This window comes from Hippocampus bargibanti, linkage group LG20 (assembly GCF_051943395.1).
Source record: "Hippocampus bargibanti isolate YZ-2025 linkage group LG20, ASM5194339v1, whole genome shotgun sequence".
In the NCBI taxonomy this organism is placed as follows: Eukaryota; Metazoa; Chordata; class Actinopteri; order Syngnathiformes; family Syngnathidae; genus Hippocampus; species Hippocampus bargibanti.
This window is the reverse complement of record NC_142753.1, coordinates 4,608,012-4,626,683: the sequence shown is the minus strand read 5'-3', so window position 1 is coordinate 4,626,683 and position 18,672 is coordinate 4,608,012. Positions and strand designations below refer to the sequence as shown.

The following is an 18,672-nucleotide window of genomic DNA, read 5'->3' as shown; positions in this document are numbered from 1 at the left end:
GGCTGAAAGGACGATGTGCAAAAATATGTTCACTCCAGTGCCAGGGTTTTTGTCATTTTTCCTCAAATTGCAGGACCCACAGAATATTGAGTTTTAAGACTACATAAACATTCAATTCAGCGTCAGAAACCTTAGAATCCCTTCTTTCATCAGAGAAGAGGTAATTCTTAAATTATATGGGTCTGGATTTATCTGATCTTGAAATGGGGGCAGCTGTCAAAATTACAATGCAATACATACAGTATACAGTACCGTGTGTCTAAGGCAAAAAGTGTGTATCCCAAAAATTAATTTTCCATAGGAAACCATTAAAATGAGAATAATCCGTTCCCAGGTCCCCATAAAACATAATTTTCTACTAAATAAACCAAGTTAATTCGGAAATTATATGGGTCTGGAGTTATCTGAGATTGAAATGGGGGCGGATGTACAAAATACAATACATATTGGTTTTTATAGCGCATTAACAAAAGTTGAAGCTGTAACAAAGCGCTAACATGGACAAAAGGCAAATGCAGCCCCCTCGTGGAAGGGAAAAACATTGCATGAGGTCTGACCAGTGCTTTCTCGGCACACTGGGAATATATGAAAAGTCTACACCCCCATGGAAGTTTCCCGGTGCCTTCGGGAACCAACGGAATTTACAGTGTCGGAAGACAAAGGCGCATTAAAAAGAGAGGCGGCAACGGCTTCTAATTACTCGTCAAAGCGGCGATTGTTTTGAAATACCAGCTGTTTCGCGCAATGACAAGTGCGGACAAAAGGGGGAGAACAAAGGGCCGGCCCACCTTGATTGGAGAAATTGCCGTGTGCGCGCTATTGTAATAATCCCGAAAAGGCCACGGATCGCGTTTACGCTCGACCTTTTGACCTTTGGTGGAAATTCATTTAATTGTTCTGCCTGTCACTCTAACGTCACAATCAAGAGATTTAAAAACAACGAGGCACTATTTGAAAGCATATATAATCATTTTTTGGACGTTTTCAACGTTTTGGACGATTCTCATTGACCACCATTTGTGCGCCGGATTGTTCCATTGAATAATAATAATACATTTCATTTCTAAGCGCCTTTCAAAACTCTCAAGGTCACTTTACAGTCACAGGGTATGTTTTTCTGTGGATGAGCAGTGACAGCCACACGCGGGAGCGTTCACTCAACCCGGAATAACTGAACTAGATAGAAAGCTAGCTAGCTAGCTAATACGTAGATAGATAATAGATAGCTATATGGAGAGCTAGACAATCATATGGCTAATAGCTAGCTAGGTAGTCACTTAGATAGCTAGGTAGCCAGATAGCTAACAGATAGCAAATAGATAGCTAGCTAGATAGCTAGTGTTAGGGCCATTATTAGTGAATCAGAATCAGAATCGAAATCAGAATCAGAATCATCTTTATTGCCAAGTACGTAGAACACACAAGGGATTTGTTTCCGGTCGAACACGCTGCACTAGTATCATCATCAAAGTGTGTGTGTAGTGAAGCGGGTAACAGCTAGCTAGATAGTTAGCTAACAATTATTCATCCAAAAGGAAACACGCTGGATGGCGACATTTTTAAGAGGCCCGTAAGATCTCCGGAGCAAACAGAATATACGGCGCCGGTCTGTCGATTTCCTCAGGCCACGATAGACCAATTACCCCCCTTGTCTCCCCCCAGTTAAGGACGCCCTTCTAATTAACGTCGGTCGGCAGTGCTGTTGCCTTCAGAGTTTGTAGCATTTTGTTTGTACGCATATCGCATTTCTTCTAGCCGCCTCATTCAAATGCGCAGCGGCAGACGGCCGCGGTAGACACCAGCGAGTGTGCAATTCCCCCGGTGTTAAGCAGCGTACTGGTTATTATCGACCGGGGTGGGGCGGGGGGGGGCAATACTCGGTCACGTATAAATCACGCAAAAGGGCTTCCGTTTGATGTCAGCTCCCGAAACAGTTCTCATTTGGATGATTGTTAACCTCCCCTCCTCGAGCTGTCCCTTTTTCATGGTGGAGGGCCCCCAATTAGCAAGGGACTGGGGGGGGATGTCAATCAATCAATCAATACATCAATCAATCAATCAATGACATTTAGTTAAATGCCACTGTATGTCCTCCTATAAATTATATCAATGTTTCCTGTATTTATTAGGGTGTACTTATTTATATATTATAATTCGCTCTTTATTTATTTGTTTATCATTTATGAGTATGTATTTATTTAATTATAATGTCTTTATTTATTGGTATCTACTTATATATTTGTTTATTTATGATGTATGTATATATGTCTGTATTTATATCTACTTATTTTTTACTTTATTTTTTATTTATTTGTTATCTATTTGTTCATTTGTCCATCTATTTATTTATTCAAATCAAATATATTTCAAATATATTTTTTTCTTCATATATTTACAATTGTTTAAATATATTGATATATTTTTGAAAAAATATGGATATGTATATATTTATATATTTTTTTGATTAATTTATATATAAATATGATTAATTTATATATAAATATGATTAATTTATATATAAATATGATTAATTTATATATATATATATATATATATATATATATATATATATATATATATATATATATATATATATATATATATACACACACAGTAAAGTCTCGTTATATCGATATCGGATATATCGATAGTCCCGGTTATATCGATACTATTTCTATGCACGCACGGAGAAAATTACATGCAAACAGGGTCGGATATATCGATAGTCCCGGTTATATCGATATTTTTTCGGACTCCCTTGAATATCGATATAACGACACTTTACTGTGTATATATATATATATATATATATATATTTATTCAAATCAAATATATTTTTTTCTTAATATATTTACAATTTTTTAAATATATTGATATATTTTTGAAAACATATGGATATGTATATATTTATATATTTTTTGGATTAATTTATATATATATATATATATATATATATATATATATATATATATATATATATATATATATATATATATATATATATATATATTGCATTTGACTAAAAATATCATACTGCGTGTTTTGGGTATTTTAGATGTTATAAAACGTTTTTCTGATGTCAGTTAAGAAACAAAAAAGTGACATCGGTTGTCCTTTAAGAGCCAATTATGTCCCAATTTCATGGAGGCACCCCCCCCCCCCCCCCCCCACGCAGAAAATGACTCAAGTTGGCACCAGAGTATCGTTAATGAAGATCAATGGTGAGCGTGGCAAAAAGGACTCGTCTCTAAGGGGGGGGGGGCAGGGGGTGTCATGACTCGCCATTGTCAAACAGACTGGCTATCAAACAGACCGGCCAGGGCTGTAGGTGGCCGAACCCACCCCTCCTCCGGGGCTTGTAAAACAGCCCCACATAATACCAAATGCTGGCATTGGTGTTTAAAGAATAAGAAATCAAGGCACTGCCATTTTTCTTCAAATGTTATATTCACTTATTTTTCCTTTTTTTTTAATCAATTTTGCAACAAGCTGTACGAGTCGGTCTAGCAATGTGCCTTTTGTCTTCAAAACTTGACTGCTTTGCATGTTATAATTTATTTTCTCGCATTTTTCTCCAAAACAAGCCTTTTCTACCATTTCACGTCGTCGCCCCATCCGGCAAACACCCGGCGGCGCCTCAACAAGACATGCGAGCGATGATCTGTTTGTGTTTGTGCCTAATGAGGATTGATGATGCAAACCGTCTGCGAGTAATAACGTGGCACCGTCGGTTTTCACTCGCACAGGTGAGAGAGTCGCAAACACAACTACCCCCCCCCCTTCTCCTCGCCTCCTTTTTGGCGACGCTGCTCATATGGGAGCGAAAAAACTTTCAGGCGACGACACATGAGAGACTTGATTTTGTTGCCTTGAGAGATGACAGGTCATCTGTCTTCCAAGGATGAGGAAGTAGCAGCCGCTTCCAAAGAATTAAAAAAAAAAACAGGGGGGGGGGTGTCAGTGTTTAAAAACACAGCACAGTGAAATTCACTCAAGAAACTAATCCCGTTGTTCTCAATGAATGAGATTTTTTCGGGTTTGGGGGGGGGGAGGGGCTATCGGTGGCAAGCGGTGCTTGGGGTGGTGGTGATAAATGTCCACCACTCCCCCAAAACCGCATTATTCGGAGGCCGTGATAAATGCCTCATAAATAGACGCCGCGAGCCTGCTAAACGCGTTAAGTTGACATCCACTCAAGAGTGTGTCCAAGTCCAGATGGGTCTTGTCTTAGTAAAAGAGAATACGCACAGTTCTCGTGGCAGTTGTCATATGCGGATGAGAATACAGCATCAATTTGTCGACGATGCGAGAGCCTTGGGGGGAAGGAGGGGGGCATTGGGAATGGGGGGGGGGCCGACTTCCAGCTCAATACGTTACTGTATTTTTGAAAAACTTCCAATTAACCTTCAGAGTTGGTCAATCCAGAGACTAAACGTATAGACCACAGGTGTCAAAGTCAAGGCCCGGGGGCCAAATCCGGCCGGCCACATCATTTTATTCGGCCCGCGAAAGCAAATCAATCTTGTGAAATTCCATGATGTGTGCTAAAATCCTAACCAAAATTTCTGATTTTTGGATTTAAACAACATAACAGTTATTATTCTTAACTTCAGATTTGAAAACTAGTTATTCATTAATTTATTGTGCGCTCTATATGTAATATGTGGAGGGGATTAAACATTCTAATGGCTTCCCCAAATTCATAACGGCCCTCGAGAGGAAACCATAACTACAATGTGGCCCTCGGCAAAAAATGACTTTGACACCACTGGTATAGACCATTTGAGTCACCCCCCCCCCCACCCCTGAGATGAAAATCCCCTGTAGAAAAAAAAGCCCCCACGCCCCCCCTCCGAAAAGACGTGCACGCCCACTCTGGCTTTGCATTGCCGTCACAAGGAGTTGTTTCGTGGGGTGGATTGACAGAAACGGGGCGACAGGGGGGAAAAAACAAGCAGATAAATCTACGTCCCCCCCTCACCCCCATCGGGGCCTACCATTCAACTAAATGGGCAGCTCTGGTTGCAAATTTAAAGGACAACCGACACCTGTGGACAAGTTACGTCCATGATTTGTAAAATAACTTCAAATGACTTCTACTGAGCGCATTTTACAAAGATTCGGCACGGCATATAGCTATATTTTACCTTTTAAGACTTGCGCTGAATATTCATGAAGTCTTGTTTTCGAGTTGATGACGATGCCCGAAGTGACGTCACGCAAGGAACGCCCCTGACCGAGAAAGCGACACACAATGCATTTTGGGTACGTTTTTTTTTCATCTGAAACACTGTGTTGATCGTGAAATAAGAAGGAAAACTACATAAATAACGCGATGGTGAATCGTTGTGTGTCAAAGCCAATAGCGGTAACACGCATAAAGAAGGTAAGTTTAAACTAATTCCCAGCGGACAAATCAGCCCATTTGTATTGGCCTTTGACAAAAAATATCAGCCTGTGTGTTTTGAGTATTTTAGATGCTATAAAACATTTCAAAATGGTGTCGGTTGTCCTTAAAGAGTTTCCATTCCAGTATGTAGACGGTGACGAAGCGGGCGTGGTGATCATTTATAGACAGTAAGCCACTCTGCACCAATTAGGTCGGATACGTGGAAGAGTTTGTTCTGGGGGGGGGGGGGGGGGTTGCGCCAAAATTGAGTCCTGGTGGACCAAGTTGGAGCGCTTTTATTGTGAAAGGGGGCATGGCGGAGCTGGAGTCTGTCGGTTTGATCCCAACATCACCAGCGTCACATTTAAAAAAATTCCAGGGGGGGCGTCATGCATCACTCATGCCAATCGGGCACCTGACAAAGGCTTGGAGGCAAATTATTTCGAGAGGCAAGGTTCCCCTGTGTGTACTCAAAAGCCAAACGCCCATCTGTGTGAGCAGGGTGGGAGGGAGAAAAAAAGTGGGGGGGGGGGGTGTTGAATACAACTGAAACTCTACAAGTGCCGTCTTATGAAGTTATCCCTTCGCCTTTTACCGCCCCCCCCCCTCTCCTCTTTCCATCTCTCTTCCAAGTTATACATTTGTCTTTCCATTCACGGGTGTATTTGTATTCCATTGAACGATGGAGGGAGGGGGCGAAACGGGGCTTCAAAGTCCGTATGTGCAAAGGCGGTTTTGCTTCTCTAAATAAAACGGCGGCAGCACAACGAAGCAGTTTGAAATGGCAAATTGATTTCATTGAGCAATATTTTGGATCGATCCGATATTGGATAAAGTCTGTTGAGTCATATGCAAATGAGATGAGCATCAATTCGATCCGATTGGCCGGTTGACTGTGTGTGTTTAGAAACGCCCCATTAAGTCGATTGGAGTGACGCCTTTTCATCGCAGACTCTGGAATCAATAAGCTGATCTGCATAACGCCGGGTTGCAAAAATGGCAAATAAACGCACCTGTTACGTTTCGGCATTGTGACTGCAACGAGGGATGGTTACACCCCCCGTGGCGTTTTTTTGTGAAATGGATCAGAATAAACATTATTGCCAAGTACGTCGAATGAATGGTTTTGTATTTGCAATTCATATGATAAAGCTGATTTTATGGAGAGGGTAAAAAAATCAGACACCTTTTAAATATGGATGATGAGGTATGTGGCTCTTAAGCAGACAATTTCACGCTTTGGAGCCTGTTAAATTACACTCAGTAATGCAATTTGAGCAACAGCTGCAATTTATTTCAAACTACCATCCGCAAATTGTCAGTCCGCCTTATGCAATACAATTACATACATCACATTATGCTTTTCTTATATTTTTATATTTTTAGCTAGGCTGAAACACTTCGGCTCAAAGAACAAACGCCACGAATGAATCATGAAGACATTCTCCGGCTACCTTTAGCATATCTATTAGCTATTTAGGTATCTGTGAGACTAATAAAGGCAAATCCATCCATCCATCTAGCTGGCTATCTATTAGCTAGCTAGCTAGCTTTCTATTAGCTAGCTAGCTAGCTTTCTATCTGTTTTTTTTTCCCTACCCAGCCTGGTCATTGCTCTGAAGTAACAGTGATGCGTGCGTGAAGAGTTTCCTCTCTTCACTTCTTTTTATTTATCTAGCTATTAAGCTAGTTTGCTACTTAACTGGCTACCTATCAGGCTATCTAGCTAGCTAGCTATTAGCTAACTAGGTTTCTATCTATTTGAGTTATTCCAGGTTGAGTGAACGCTGGCGTGTGTGGCTGCCACTGAAAAACTTGTTAGTGTAAAGTGACCTTGAAAGTTTTGAAAAGCGCTTATAAATGAAATGTATTATTATTATTATTATTATTATTGCACTAAGTACAGTTTTTTTGTATCTTTTCTCCCCACTTTCAATTGCTGCTGTGGACTGCAAATTTCCCCATTGTGGGACTATTAAAGGCTTTCTGATTCTGATTATTTTCATTTCGGTGGTAGGTGGAACAAAACAAAAAAAGGGAGAGGGGGTAATTCAATTTAAAACGTAGCGAGTGAGGCGAGGTGAACGGGACAAAAAATAAGAAGGAAGTTAACACGAAGAAACATTTCGTGACATTTTGCAGAATGCCCTCATACTCCTGTTAACTCATTCACTACCATTCATGAATTTGGATTTGCTTTTATTAGTCTTGTTTATTAGTTTAATGGGGAATTGAAACTATGACATAGAACGCCATTCCTGAATTTGTTCACGCTTTTTGGGGGTGCCCATAAAGCGCTGGCCAGACTTCTGGCAATGTTTCTTTCTTCCCACAAAGGGGAAGCATTTCCGTTTTTTCCATGTTAGCGCTTTGTTCCAGCTTCCACTGTTATTAAAGCGCTGCATAAACCAACTTGTATGTATTGCATTGTATTGTATTTTGCACAGCCGCCCCAATTTCAAGCTCATGTGACTCCAGACCCATAGACTCATTTATGAATTAACTCTTTTTTTCTGATGAAAGAAGAGAGTGTAAGGTTTCTCACGCTGCATTGCATGTCGATGTAGTCCTAAAACTCAATATTCTGTGGGTCCCGGAATTCGAGTGATAATGACAAAAACCCTGGCACTTCATAAATCAATGAATCCTTGAAATATTTTGAGACTAAGTGACAGACAGAAGATGGTTAAAAAAAAAAAAGAAGCTGAGGACTGAATTTTGTTTGAAATATAGCAACCATATAGCGAGTCCACCTCAAAGTGCTTTTTGACAATGTTTTTTTTTCTTATTTGCACCTTACTCTTCTGAGAAGATCAGAGGACCACCTTACAATGACTGTGAGTGCCATAAAACCTTGTCAGAGATCATAAAAGCAGTCAGGCGCTAACCTTCAGAAAAACATTAGCCGAGCATCTCCCAGACGAAGCTTCTGGCATTTAGTGAGTTTGTAAAACTGTCTACCCTTTTCACACGCACAATGAAATCAATACTTGATGCATACAATTTGCTGGCCGTTTTTTTTCTTCTAACCCCCACCCCCTTGAATTTTTCGAATAGAATGACAAGTGGCCTTTGATTGCTGAGGTGGAAAATTAAATTGAACTGAAAAATCACAAAGACTGTGGAAATCTATCGGAATTAATCAAGAAAGCAAGCAAAGATTCACATCATCGATTCAAACGAGGCCAGCCTTATTTTTATTAACGCCATTCTTTTTTTTTCTTGTTGCAGCTTGGTAGCGCCCTTTTTTCAAATAAATAAAATAACTCTTCTACAACTCTGCGGCAAGAAATTTGCAATAAAAAATATGCACCTGAATTGTTACTCCGGGTTGAGTGAAGGCTGGCGCGTGTGGCTGCCACTGCTCACCCACAGAAAAAACTGATCAAGTGACTGTAAAGTGACCTTGAGTTTTGAAAGGCGCTTACAAATTAAATGTATTATTATTATTATTATTATTATTATTATTATTATTATCATTAGCTAGCTAGCTGGCTATATATTTGAGTTATTCCGGGTTGAGTGAACACTGGCACATTAAGCTGCCACTGCTCACCCACAGAAAAACTGATCCAGTGACTGTAAGGTGACCTTGAGAGTTTTGAAAGGCGCTTACAAATGAAATGTATTATTATTATTATTATTATTATTAATCACAATGTAGCTATCTAGCTAGCTAGCTAGCTGGCTATCTGTTAGCTATCTATCTATAAGCTAGCTATCTATTGGCTATCTAATAGCTAGCTAGCTTTCTATCTATTTGAGTTACTTCGGGGTTGAGTGAACGCTGGCACACCCACAGAAAAAAACTGATCAAGTGACTGTAAAGTGACCTTGAGTTTTGAAAGGCGCTTACAAATTAAATGTATTATTATTATTATTATTATTATTATTATTATTATTATTATTATTATTATTATTATCATTAGCTAGCTAGCTGGCTATATATTTGAGTTATTCCGGGTTGAGTGAACACTGGCACATTAAGCTGCCACTGCTCACCCACAGAAAAACTGATCCAGTGACTGTAAGGTGACCTTGAGAGTTTTGAAAGGCGCTTACAAATGAAATGTATTATTATTATTATTATTATTATTAATCACAATGTAGCTATCTAGCTAGCTAGCTAGCTGGCTATCTGTTAGCTATCTATCTATAAGCTAGCTATCTATTGGCTATCTAATAGCTAGCTAGCTTTCTATCTATTTGAGTTACTTCGGGGTTGAGTGAACGCTGGCACACCCACAGAAAAACTGATCCAGTGACTGGAAAGTGACCTTGAGAGTTTTGAAAGGCGCTTACAAATGAAATGTATTATTATTATTATTATTATTATTATTATTAATATTATTATTATTATTATTATTTATTTTATTTTAAACTTACTGTGACTTTGCCTTTATAAGGGTGCTTTTTAGGAGGAATAACAAAATGAAAAAAAACAGTTAACCCAACGTGGGGATTGTTGACAGAGAGCATCATTACGGCATGGGAACAGCTTCTTCTTTCTGAGTAACTGTCAAAAGGTGGAAAATAACCCTAACCCCATCACTACCGCCCGTCCCTCCCCTGCCAAACACACACATACTGAACAGAACTAAAAAAAATTTTTCTTCAACAACTGCAACTACAAACCGACTATTTGGCAAGCGGGGCTTATTAATTTTAGCCGAGGAGTGCGAAGAGAAAAAAAAAAAGATAAAAACACATCGTATCCGACTTGGCATTTTGGGCGCAGGGGAAAAGCTGGAATTAGATCCGTAATTGAGCCTATAATACTTTTGGCAACACAGATAAAGGCCTCCTAATGGGCTGAAGCAAATTACTTGGCTCATATAATCAGCGGGGCTTGTAAGGCCGACACTGGTAGCGACGGGACAACTTGACGGAAATAACGATGGGGGTGAAGCAAAAAATACTTGCGGTTGGTATGGGGGGGGGGGGGGTGAATGCAGACTTTACCCTTTTATCTCATTCGCTGCAATTCACAAATTTATTCAGGAATTGAAAATATGAAGTCGAGCGCCATTCCTGAATTAGTTCGTTTTTTGTTTTTTCATGCTTGGGTGTCGATAAAGTGCTGGCCAGACATCTGGCAATGTTTTTCCTTCCACAAGGGGGAAGCATTTGCCTTTTGTTCATGTTAGAGCTTTGTTACATCTTCAGCTGTTGTTCCAGTGCTATATAAATCAATATGTACTGTATTTTGTACAGGCGTCCCCATTTCAGGCTGAGATAACTCCAGACCCCTATAATTTAGGAATGAACTCTTTTTTTCTGCTGAAAGAAGGGAGTCTAAGGTTTCTAAAGCTGCATTGGATGTTTATGTAGGAAGAATCTAGGTGACTTCCTCAGTTTTTTCCCCTTCTACTAAATAATTCATTGCCATTCACGAATTTATTCGGGAATTGAAGATATGACGGGGAGCGCCATTCCCGAATTAGTTCGGTTATTGTTTTTTCATGCCTGGGCGCCGTTTTTTCAATGTTTTTTCCCTTCCACAATTTCCTTTTTTCCCATGTTAGCACTTTGTTCTAGCTTGAGCTATATAAACCAATATGTATGTATTGCATTGTAATTTGGACAGCTATCCTCATTTCAAGCTCATATAACTCCAGATCCATACAATTTAGGAATTAACCCATTTTTTCAGATGAAAGAAGATAGTTTAAGATTTCTTACGCTGAATTGAATGTTTATGTAGTCCTAAAACTCATTATCCTGTGGGTCCTGTGGACACATTTTTGCACGTCTCCCAGTGAATGAGTTAACATGATCCCATCCCTCATTTTGTAGATTGCTTTCATTGTGTGGGGAAAAGATCCGGATGGGCCAAAATGGGATCAAAAAGTCGGCACTGCCCGAAACGAGGTGCCGTGAATCCTTTGAAAATGAACACACCCTCAGTGATTCCAGATGATGATCGCAGATGGTGCGAGCGGAGAAAAAAAAAATGTAAAAGTGCTCAGCGCATCGCCGGAGGTTCGCATAAGCAACTAGCTACTCTCCAATTCTCCAAAATAGACTTGTGGCCATTACATATGCAAATAAAAACATGGCTTGAGACCAGTTGCGGGGCTTCACATACTACATGACAGCTAATGAGGTGACTGGGTAACCAGTTTTCAAAGTTTGTCGCGACGGCGCATCAAGGCGGCGTTTGGCATGAAACTCACCCCATTGCAAGGGAGCGAGCTGCAGGTGCTCCAGGACCAGCTGGTTGAGGACTCCCTCCACGCTGGCCTCGCCGTGGCGACGCAGGGAAGGGTGGCTTTGTGGTCAAGGGAAAACAGCAAGACGTTCTGCGCTTGATTGATCCGTTTCTGCAATTTCCCAATACGTATATGGCTGACTGATCATTCGACGGGCACATGCAGATGCACCCGAAAAATAATACGCTGCAAAAGTAATTTCGGTTATTAGCGTTCACTTGAAAATGTCAGGGGCTCTTGCTAAATCTGTTTTTGTAACCTGACTCCAGAGGTAGTAACAAAGCGATTGATATCGCAGCGGCCATCAGAGAGCAATTATCCGGATAATATACAACGATCATCAAACGCAGCTGACATTTGGATGTGGGATATGAGTGAACAACGCACTTCGATTAACCTTTGCGAGCATAGCCGCACGGCAAATGAGAAACTTTGGCAAAATGGTGGCGAAACGAAAGACGCGATGGGACTTAATTCACAAAATGACTTCCTCGGGGATGAGGCATCGCATCGTGCGATGGGAGCCGAATGGGGTTGTTTGTCGATAGCGGCGCGATGCGGTTTTCACCGGATTATTGTGGAAGGTAATCGTTGAAATGTGGTTTTGCTGAATGGTTCGTTTTTTTGTCAGAAATGTAAGAAAGCCTACTATGGAATTTCATAGCCGTATTTTGACCAAATTCCGTCTTCCCAAAAATATTTAAAAATAACAATGGTTGCATATTGCTTTGTTAAAAATACAGATAAAAGCAACCGAATCAAGTGGCGCCTGCTTGATCAACAACCCTTTTGGGCAAACGACTAAAAATTTAATTTGACACCGCTGCCTTACAGACTGGCCTACCTCTAAGTTTCTTCTTTCGAAAGGCCCAAAACAACGTCGGCGTGAGTAATGGCTACAACGTTAAGATTGACACACGAGAACATCGCTTCACGGTGCCAAAGTGTCAAGTGCGGAGCCCATAAGCGATGCCATCTGTCATCGCTGAGGAACAACTTCCCCCACTGGCCAGAGGGCCTCCAGATGTAGAACCCAGATGCCTTTTATCACTCTTCTGACTGCCAATGTGCATCCCCCCAAAAAATAATTTATATATATTATTATTATTATTATTGGATATGCCTTTATTAGTCTCACAGTGGAGAAATTTACATTTCACAGCAGCAAAGTGATGAAGTGATGAGTGATATATATATATATAAAACATAGATTAGATAGAGACAGAGACTCGAAAGAGACAAAAGAGAGACCATAGAGACACCAGAAAGAGACCAGAGAGAGACCAGGGAGAGACCAGGGAGAGACCAGAGAGAGACCAGAGAGAGACCAGACAGAGACCCGAGAGAGACCAGTGAGAGACTAGAGAGAGCTCAGGGAGAGACCAGAGCGAGACCAGAGCGAGACAAGAGACATAACAGAAAGAGACCAGAAAGAGACGAGAGAGAGACCAGAGAGAGACCAGAGAGAGACAGATAGAAAGGATAGCTAGCTATATAAAATAGCTATCTAGGTAAGATAACTATTTAGCTAGCTGGATGGATGGATGGATAGGTTAGCTAGATAGATAAATAAGATAGCTAGCTAGCTAGATAAGATAGCCAGCTAGCCAGCTAGATAGCTCGATTGATATATATATTTTTTTTGATGATGAGGAATGGTAATGCCAAGGATGCTAAATAAATGAAGACGAAAAGAAAAAAAACATTACACGTGTTTTGCATCAGGCCAAAACTTGAGCGATCCGAAAAGGATATGATGCTCCAACAGATGCCCAGTTTGCTGTTGATCTGGCAGCCTCGAGCGTGCTGTCGCTCCTCCTCCAGCTGCTTGGGGTTAGCAAAGTGAATTGTCTCCTGGTTGGCCGTTGGAAGACTTTCAAAGTCAAATTTGTCCACCTGGATGGCCATCCTGGGAAAAAAACCAAAGAGTCAAAGATGATCTTATCCGTCACGAGTTACTGACGAAAGGCATCAAAGGTACACATAGATAAAAATAGATTGTAATTATCAATTATCGTCTTGGGGCCTTTACAACAGAGCAGCAAAAATGAGATTATGATGTTTCAAAACAATAAGGAGAGGCGGGGGGACGACGACGCTACACTGCAGGTCTTGTAGCAGAACAACACTCAACATGTCACCTTTGAAGATTAGTGGCACAAGCCTGATGTCAACGACTGAAGTGCAATTTCCAAACGAGTGGTGCTTTTTCCATTTTTTTTCAAACACATCGCACGCGCCCGGACTAAAAATACAACAAGGCAAACGGACACCGTCTGGCAAGGCCTGTGGGGGGCGGAGGGGGGGTCTGCTGGTCTTTCTGGACAAGTAATTACCGAGAACGACGCCATTACCTTTTACGCTTCAAACAAGACCGAAACCTTACACGACGAACACGAGGGGAGCCAAAAAGTCATCGTTTCTCCCGGAAACTGCAGCAGTCAAATTTTCATGAAACCCATTCAGGACAGATTTTTTTGAGTTTCTTCTACTTAACTCATTTGCTGTGCTGGTATGTTTCCACTGCAGACCCACAGAATATTGACTTTTAGGACGACAGAAACCTTCAATGCAGCGTTAGAAAGCGTAGACTTTCTTCTTTCGTCAGAAAAAAAATGATTAATTACTAAGTTATATGGGTCTGGAGTTATCTGAGCTTGAAATGAGGGTTGCTGTAAAAAAAGAAAAATGGAAGGGGAAAAACATTGCCAGAAGTCTGACCAGCACTTTATCAGCACCCCCTAAGAAAAACCAAAATCAGTACAAATTCGGGAATGGCGCCCCATGTTATATTTTCAACTCCCGAATAGATTCAGGAATAGCAGTGAATGAGTTAAAGGAAATTGAAAACCAGATAAAAAAAGAGATTTAGAAAAAAAAAAAAAAAAAAAAAAAAAAAAAAAAAAAGATTTAGAGTGCCTCATTGTCCAATTCTCTGTTTCATTATTTTTTTTCAAGCTAGTTTTTCTCATGCCCTTTCTTTTTGTGCCATTGTTTCTGAGCCGGGTGGGGCGGATATTGTAATACACTTTAATGCCAAATATTTGTTCATAACATCTAAAATATTGAACACATAAACGAAGAAAATTGCCATCACCTGAAAAAAATAGTATGTGTAGGGAATATCTGTCATGATCTGATTGGCGACCAACGGGGGGCGCTGTCGGCCCCGCCTGCACCTGCACAGGTGCTGGTCGTCCCATTCAGTGGCGAACTGCCACGTTCGGATTGGCGACCAACGGGTAGCGACGTCAGCCCTGCCTGCAGCCTCGCAGGTACTGGTCGTTTTAATCTGTGACACTTAAAAGGACTCCCGGCACGACCATCCGGTGTCGGTTCATTGTTTGTTGCATGCATTGTATGCTGTGCATGTGTTTGTTTAACCTTGACGGACTTTTACACTTGGTTTTCCTTTGATACTTTTTTTCTGTTCAGATGATTTTGATGTTTTACATTTTGTTCCTGCTGACCTTTATTTTAATACAATTTGTCAAACAACCTCCTGCTCCCTCCTGCCTGCTTTTTGGGATCCGCACCCACCATCACCACCTTGCAAACCGTGACAATATCCTACTCTGCAACATATATTCTTTATCCCCAGCAAGGATAAAGAAGAGAAAATCAATGACTGTGGCTTCCTGAAGACTGACGGTATATCTGTCTGATATGGCCCCAAGCACAATAGGAACAATGTTTGTCGTGATTTCTGAGAGGCAGGAAAGAATTAATAGCATTTCCATTCATTCCAATGGAGAAAGACCATTTGAGACCATCGGCACCTCTCTTTTTTTACCTTTTCGACATCTACTCTGACAAATAAAAGATTGTGCATCAATTCCTACGTGGCAGCCGTTGCGCCGCTGACGCGCGGTGTTCATTGTTAACATTTCACCCGCCGGCTCGCCCGAGCGTCTGCCCAACATCATGAAGTCGGAGCACCTCTGCATTTGAAAAGAAGTGTGGGCAAACAAAAGGTGCTGTGAATCGTATGATATGGCACTGCCTTTGAATGGATTTCATCAAAGCAAAAATAGCCAGAGTAATAATCTTTGAATTGGATTCGCTGATGAATGCCTTCAGCTGACTCCAATCACCTCCAGCTTGCCGTAAAACTCATTGGGAGTCATGAAAATGCCAATGAGATACGGGCTCCAAACACAGTCGGCTTAGTGAACGCGGCCACGAGAAACTAAGGATTTGACTTTCTTTTTTCGGAGACAATTGAAATTACATACGGTATGCAAATTTGGCTTTCTTTTGTACGCAATCAAAAAAAATCAAGATGCTAAGTGCTCATTGCCAACCTTTCTCCGTCGAAGAAGTACAAGCTTACCAAAGGTGTGATCGGGCGAGACGTGGAGTTGAAATCCACCACGGACACGTTCCTCGGTGGCCACTTTTCAGCACGCAATTTCTTATTGAAAATCTCAGAAGGCTTTAGATTGGTCTGCTATGGCCTAATCCTGAAAATTGTATCGCTGGGAAGAGATAATAAACGTGTTGTGCTTGCAAACTTTGGCCTCGCTGCTACTCTCGTGGCATAACAAGTAGGTTGATCTTCCTGGGAAGCTATAGAAAGACATTTTTATGCCCCGTTATTGTTACCCGGCACTTGAGGACATTTTATGGCAAAAATAAACAATTGATTAAAACAAACAAACAAATAAATAAATACATAAATAAATAAATGAATAAATAAAATAATAAATAGAAAGAAAGAAAAATATTCAGACACACAAATAAATAAATTCCGAAATACATAAATAAACAAAATGACATAAATAAGAAATAAATAAACGCATAAATAAATACACACATAAATAAATAAAATAAACAAAGCGATTAATTAATACATGAATAAATACCTAAATACACAAATAAATATAAACAAATACAAAAATACATGTATATATAACAATAAATAAATAAATAAATAAATAAATAAATAAATAAAATTTCTATACCAGTCGCCGCAAGAAAAAACAAAACCTGAACAAATTTGGGAATGGCGCTCCACGCCACACTTCAATTCCCAGATAAATTTGATTATGGCAGTGAATGAGTTAATTTATACATATACATTTTTTTACCAAATATTTACCATTGACTTGACTACCATTAGCATTAGCATAGGGACAGAATAAAACTCGTGGACATATTTGCAGCTAATTATGAATAAAGTTCAAGGTAGGCTATGCGGTTTTGCTAATTCTTACGAAAAGTCACTCATAAAAATAAAAATAAAAAAAAAGGATGTTCCCGATGATGCGGCCAGATTTGGAAAAGCACACGCCTCGGTAAGCTGGGCTTCTAATTATCGCCATCTCACAATAATTTGGCAGTAACGCTGGTCTAATAGCGGGCGTAACACCAGCAGAGACGGTCGGCGGGAAGCGACCCGTCGCTAATTAAACGTTGCGTTGCCTTTCAAACAAAAGTACATGACGATTATATCAAAACATACGGGCTCACTTTCATTCGTCACACGTCGATGAATTACTGTATACTGAGGTCAAGGGGTCAGAATCTGGTCTGAGTGTAAATGTGTGTATTCAGTCACTTTCAGTGCAACCCAAAACAAAAATGATTTCCAAGCAGCATTTCACGACACCTCCTTCCCTCTACGCATTTTCTGGATGCGAAAATGCCGCGGGGGAAGAAGCCGTGATCTCAGCGAGAGCGCGCGTTTGCACGTTTTCTTTGGGGGAGGGCTATTTTTAGCTCACGTGCGAGAGCTGAAGGGCGGAGATCCGCGGAGGCCTGTGCAGAAGCAGGCGAGAGCGAGCGGCTATTTTTAGACTGCGGACGACTCAGTGTAACCCTTTGTTTGCAATGCCCCTTAATGCCCCCTCCAGTCTCCACCTCGACTCGATATGCCGAGCTCCGTCCAAAACAAATCCTCACAGCCAATTACGGAACGTGTCCAAGGAGGTTACTCTGCAGACAATTGTCTAATGCGCAGGCTGTCATTAAAAGTCGGGAGCGGCAGACTATTATGAGGTCTGACAAGAGTGAGCTATTTCCGTTTGTGCTGTTAAAAGCCAGAAGGTTCATTGAGGTGGGGGCAAAGGGGTGACGCGCAAGTGAGAGGCTTGACAAGTGTTGAATGGAGGCGATATCATGCAAGAAGAACCACAGCTGGATTTCGAGCGAGGGTTCATTTGTGTGTGTGTGTGTCTTTGTTTTTCAGAAAATAAACGTCGACAAATAACACCCGTCTGATCCGAGACTACCGCTCGGGGGGACGATGGCTTTGCCGTAGGCGCAAGATCAAATCACAGGTGATTGGAAACGTTCCCGCTGTGCGTCAGTCTTCTTGAATATTTAAAACGGGATGGAGACAGGAAACAATTGGCAGACGCGCAGCACGTTTATGCCAAATGAATAATGCGGGTAATCGGTGACAGACGGAGCAACTGGGCGACGAGCGTGTTCGCCTGCGTAAAAAAATATAAAAATAAATAAATTACGGTTGATTGTTTGCGTTCTCTCACCGATTGCGCTGCATGTCTTTAAAGTTCTGCCTTATGCTCTGTTGGTGCTGTCGCGCCATTTCGGCGGCGAAAACGGTTTCTTTCAACATGGCCGCCCTGTATTGCAGCTGTCCACTTATCACAGGTGGCTCTGTTTCTATGATGAGCAGGGGGTGTGTGGGGGGATTTGTTGTTATATAGGAGGTCAAGAAAACCTCATCTCACAGGCACCAATGGGGCTAATGCACACCCTTGGGAACAAACTGCCTCCCCAGTATTTGCTGAAGGGAAAAACAGACATATATTGGGCATTGTGAATTCTGGGAGTCATTCATTCATTCATTCATTCATCTATTTATTTATTTATTTATTTATTTGTTTCTATGTGTATTTATTTGTGTATTTATCTATGTATTTATCAGAATCAGAATCAGAATCATCTTTATTGCCAAGTATGTAGAACACACAAGGAATTTGTTTCCGGTAGAACACGCTGCACTAGTATCGTTGTCAAAAAAACTGCTAAGTGGCACTATACAGTTCCATTTTGGCTACTGTTGAAAGAGATTTATGTGTGTATTTATCTATGTATTTATGT

General features: G+C 40.8%; 1 protein-coding gene across 4 annotated transcripts in view; it reads right to left on the bottom strand.

Moving 5' to 3' along the window:
• The window catches only part of trappc9 (trafficking protein particle complex subunit 9), a 110,005-nt gene that overhangs the window by 15,641 nt on the left and 75,692 nt on the right, over nucleotides 1-18,672 (bottom strand). For all 4 annotated transcript variants that reach the window (XM_088986900.1, XM_088986903.1, XM_088986901.1 and 1 more), the window contains 2 exons: nucleotides 13,358-13,510; nucleotides 11,566-11,657 (listed from right to left, as the gene is read on the bottom strand). In XM_088986900.1, coding sequence (XP_088843026.1) covers nucleotides 11,566-11,657; nucleotides 13,358-13,510 — 245 coding nt within the window. The remainder of the gene's footprint in view (nucleotides 1-11,565; nucleotides 11,658-13,357; nucleotides 13,511-18,672) is intronic.